We start from the raw sequence: 4,841 nt of genomic DNA, 5'->3' as shown, positions 1-4,841 counted from the left end.
AAACTCACTATCGACTCTTAAATCTACACTTATTTATTTATTTATTTATTTATTTTTTCACTTCAGTGAACCTACAACCAACTTGGTTGAGAGACACCAAACCAACAACATCTGATACTAGAAGATCAAAGGCCCTTAGGAAACGAAATCTCTAACTGTGTGTTTTTTCAGAAATAACTCAGATTAATCTTCTTATCTAACTAAGATTTAACATATATAACGACCAGGTGTAGGATCTTTAATATGGTTAGTTACAGTTGAAAAGGTAAAGCAAATGGTGGTCTATATTCAAGAAAATCAAGAACGATATAAAGAAAAATATGCTCAATATAACTTTAAAGCAAGATCATATAGATACAAGACTTTCTTAATACCATGTCACCTCATATTAGGTTCTGAATGATTGATCCTCTCAAGGTTTATCAAGATCATCAGGAATCATAGAATCAAGATCGTTCCAGTTCCAATTATTTAGCTCCAAGAAATTGCTTGTGCTAGGAAGTTGGCATTGTTGAGAACATGGCATGATCATGCTTGCTGTTGTAATAGTTGAATCATCATCATTTTCGAGCAATTCGTTACAAGTTCTTGGAATATACGAACTAGCGTTTGTCTCGAAACAATTTAAAGTTTTTGAAAACTCTAATTTTGGATGATCATCCTGATCAGCCGATTGTTGCAATGTACAACCTATAAAGCTCCCATTGAAATCCCACGAAACCAAACCCTTTAACTCTTCAATATCTGTGTATGATTCCACATCATATCTCATTTCACAGCCAATTTGTTTAACGATTGATGTTTTAGCAACGTCAGACGTATCTTTGGGATCACTTATGATCCTGAGAAGACTATCTTCATCTTTAGATGGGCTGTTCCTTATAGCCAAGGTAGCGGTGGCGGTGATGGAAGGTCGTCTGAGTCGCTTGTTTTTCCGTCCGCCACCAATGGGGACACTACGAAGAATGCCACCTTCCGTCCAATGCCTCTTACAAGCTTTGCAAAAGTATCGAGGTTGCATTTTGTTGTAGTTGTTGTAGTAGCAGAACTTTGTGTTTGTTGATTCACATCTTGGGCATTTTAAAGGGTCGGGTTGTTGCCTTCCAGAGAATTGAGATTTTCGCGATTCCAAACTATCTGACTCTGACATGATTCAAACACAACTGAATGGATGAAGGAAGCTTGACTGCAAAAATTTAAAAGTTGAAAGGATATAGATGGGTAGAGCAACCTTGCTTTTCGTTTTAGAAAAGTAAATAATACAAAGATCATGTGTAGATGGAAGGAAATGTAAGGGAGAAAGTGAAATGCATAAAAGGTAAGGAGAACTGAGTATATATATATATATATATATATATATATATATATATATATATATATATATATATATATATATATATATATATATATATATATATATATATATATATATATATATATATATATATATATATTACTAGTTTATAACCCGTGGAACCACGGTTATACAATTAATTAAACTTTTTTAAAAAAATCTAAAAGTTATTAATCAATTATTTTAAATAAATTATTAATTAAGAGATTTTTTTAGTTATATAAATTTTAATCATTGATTTAAAAAAAATGTGAAATGATATCACTTTATAATTTGTGTTAAGCTTATTTTAATTTTTATTCTAATATTATTAATTCAATATAATTAGAGTGAGAAATTTAAAATTTAAAATTTGAAATGAAGAATCAATAGGTTTACAAATGTCATGTATTAATTAGGAGATATAATATGATGACACATGACAAAAAGAGAATAAAATGTGCATTAATTAAGAGACTTAATAAGATGACATATGTCAAGAGGGGAATAAAACTATTCTTTTATTAGATAGGGAGATTTTGTTTTCATTATCTATTGTGTCCATGTATGATTGATTATGGACGAATCATTTTAGTTATTTTAAGAAAGTAATTAATGCATATTACATGTTGAAGATATATTGTATATTAATTACATCTTCATCATTTAATATGCATTAATTACTTTCTTAAAATAACTAAAATGATTGGTCCAGAATCAATCATACGTGCACACAATAGATAGTGAAAACATTTGAACCTAATTTTTTTTCTCTCTCTCTCTCTCTCTCTCTCTATATATATATATATATATATATATATATATATATATATATATATATATATATATATATATATATATATATATATATATAAGGTTAGGTTCATGTGAGACGGCCTAATTTTGTGAGACCGTGAGACGCATTTTTTTATTTTTGTTTTTTTAGTTAATTCAAGTTCCGAAAATAATATTATTTTTTTTATTTTTCCATTTATTTTGCATTTTAAAATTATTTTTTAGAATATGTACAGTTTAATATTCTATTAGAATATTTCACGTATTTTTAAAAAAAAATAGAATTTTATTTTATTTTTTTTAGTTAATTCAAGTTCCGCAAATAATATTTAAAAAAAGAATTTTTAGATTTTTCCATTTATTTTGCATTTTAAAATTAATTTTTAGAATATGTCAGTGTAATATATTCTATTAGAATATTTCACGTATTTTTAAAAAAAAAAACGGGATTTGTTTTTTATTTTATTTATTTATTTTTTTAAATTTTTTTTTAGTTAATTCAAGTTCCGAAAATAATATTTAAAAAAAGAATTTTTGGATTTTTCCATTTATTTTGCATTTTAAAATTAGTTTTAGATTTGGTTTCACGGTCTTACAAAATTAGAATGGTCTCAAATTAATCTAAACCATATATATATATCTATATATATATATATATATATATATATATATATATATATGCCTAGGTTATTCTATTCAAACTAATTATTGTGTTATTATATGCATAAATATGGGCTAATCATTTTACTTATTTTAAGAATTGATTAATACATATTATTAAATTAAAAATAATCGAAAAATATCATCTACTTTAACTAAAAGGGTATTTTAGTCAATTAACATAGATTTAATAAAGAAAAATTGCATTTTTTAAGGGATCATAGATTCTATTAATTTGAAGCTGGTGAGATCATAAGTATTTTAGTGTTTTAATTTGTATGTAAGAATTTGTATGTAAGAATTTGTAAGTATTGAAAATGTATGTAAATCGTAAGTATTGAAAATGTATGTAAAACAACTATAAACATTTGAAAAACTCTAGAAATCCCTATGATTCCTACTATTATAACAGGGAGTCTTCTACCAAGACTTAACTGATCTTTATGTAGCCTTCTACAAAGGCATCTAGTGTCTGTGTGTGTGTCTCTAGTAAGAATGTGTATTTTCCCAAGTCTGACTATCATTAACCAAAAATATAGTTTCTACATTACTGTGCGTCGTGTGAATGTTCACGAAGTGAATGTAATGGGAAAAGAAATAGTACTATGGTGTAGTGTCGAACTACAACCGTACCTATTACCTTAAATCTAGGGTAATACTTCCAAGTACTGTAGTATTTGATATAAATAACTACATCGGTACTCAACTGCCTTATTTGAGGGATAAGGTATAATGTGATGTCTAGATCCCAGACTATACGCTCCCCTATCAAAGGGATTTTGGGACTTACCCACGACCACTGCATGTATGCAAGCCGTGAGCATCCACATTACTATGATCATGTATACTCGATATAACTATCACAATTGCGTTGTGATTCATCAGTATAGTTAGATCCTGAACTAGTTCCATGCTATAGCACCTAGTAACGTCTGTTCTATGTATATGTAAGCGTACTCATGTAAGTGTGATCATGTAATTGTACTTATGTAAGTGTGATCATGTAATAGTATAGTAGTGTACTGTAATGTTCTACGTGTGCTAGCTGTTATGTGTGTTCTCTCTCTATCTAGCATGTATAGTAATGTACTGTAATGTTCTAGCTGTAATGTATGCTCTCTCTATCTAGCAAGTATAGTAATGTACAATAATGATCTAGAAAGTATTGACTCATGAATGAACTGACTCATTGTATGATATTGCGTTCTAGTAATAGTTCTAGTATCTTCCTAAACTACCCATATGGTAGTTTACTAGTAATCTAACTGGTACGTATGGACATGGATGTATACCCTTGCTACCCAAGGGCATGGGATGAACTGGAAGGACCTTTTATGACTATATATGTACACATGATATATAACTAATATTTAGACGACCTTCGGACGAGAACCCAATATTCTATCAGCCCACATCCAAATCGAGAAAAAGGACACAAGATGGATAGCCTTCCTAAGTCTTTTAAACATTACTTATATAACCATACATATAGAGGCATGCAATTTATAATATAAAAGCTTAAAATAAGTTTTGTAAAACCGTTGAACATAATTATTATCTAAGAAAAGATCGACTTGATGTCAATCTATAAAACAGTTTGAAGGCATGGGTTTAATAAAACAGTTTAGTATAAAGAAACATCAGTTTGAAACACAATTGTAAATAATTTTGAAATGTAATATACAGAGTAAAATGTACAGTGTAATAAGGAGTTTTAAAACATATAAAATGTTTATGAAAATCATTTGAAGGAAACTGTTTGGTAAAACGGCTAATGAGTATTAAATCATATAAATGCTGCTTATTAATCACATGTGATTGATAGAATAAGTAGCATGATTCTACTTGTATCCCCCCCATAAAACATTTAAAAATATTTAAAACATTGATTAAGGGGTATGAACTCACCTGCAGTATGTGACTGGAATCGAACGGACTGTTATCGTAAGGAAGGATCGGACAAGTGCTTGGTGTCAAGTGAAGACTTTAGACACACACAATGATCCTAATTTCATATGAAGACATATGTGTATAAATAATTAGTTATTAAAAC

At 28.6% G+C, this 4,841-nt stretch overlaps 1 protein-coding gene across 1 annotated transcript; it reads right to left on the bottom strand.

Annotated features, from left to right (window-relative positions):
* Nucleotides 1–412: 412 nt before the first annotated feature.
* Nucleotides 413–1,150, bottom strand: LOC111895581 (dof zinc finger protein DOF2.4-like). Its single transcript, XM_023891666.1, has one exon. It carries the CDS (start codon nt 1,148–1,150, stop codon nt 413–415), a length of 738 nt encoding a protein of 245 aa, XP_023747434.1.
* Between the last annotated feature and the right edge of the window lie 3,691 nt (nt 1,151–4,841).

The sequence above is a fragment of the Lactuca sativa genome, chromosome 4 (genome assembly GCF_002870075.4).
Source record: "Lactuca sativa cultivar Salinas chromosome 4, Lsat_Salinas_v11, whole genome shotgun sequence".
Lineage (NCBI taxonomy): Eukaryota > Viridiplantae > Streptophyta > Magnoliopsida > Asterales > Asteraceae > Lactuca > Lactuca sativa.
Note: the sequence above shows the minus strand (reverse complement) of the source record. Positions and strands in the feature narration are given on the sequence as shown.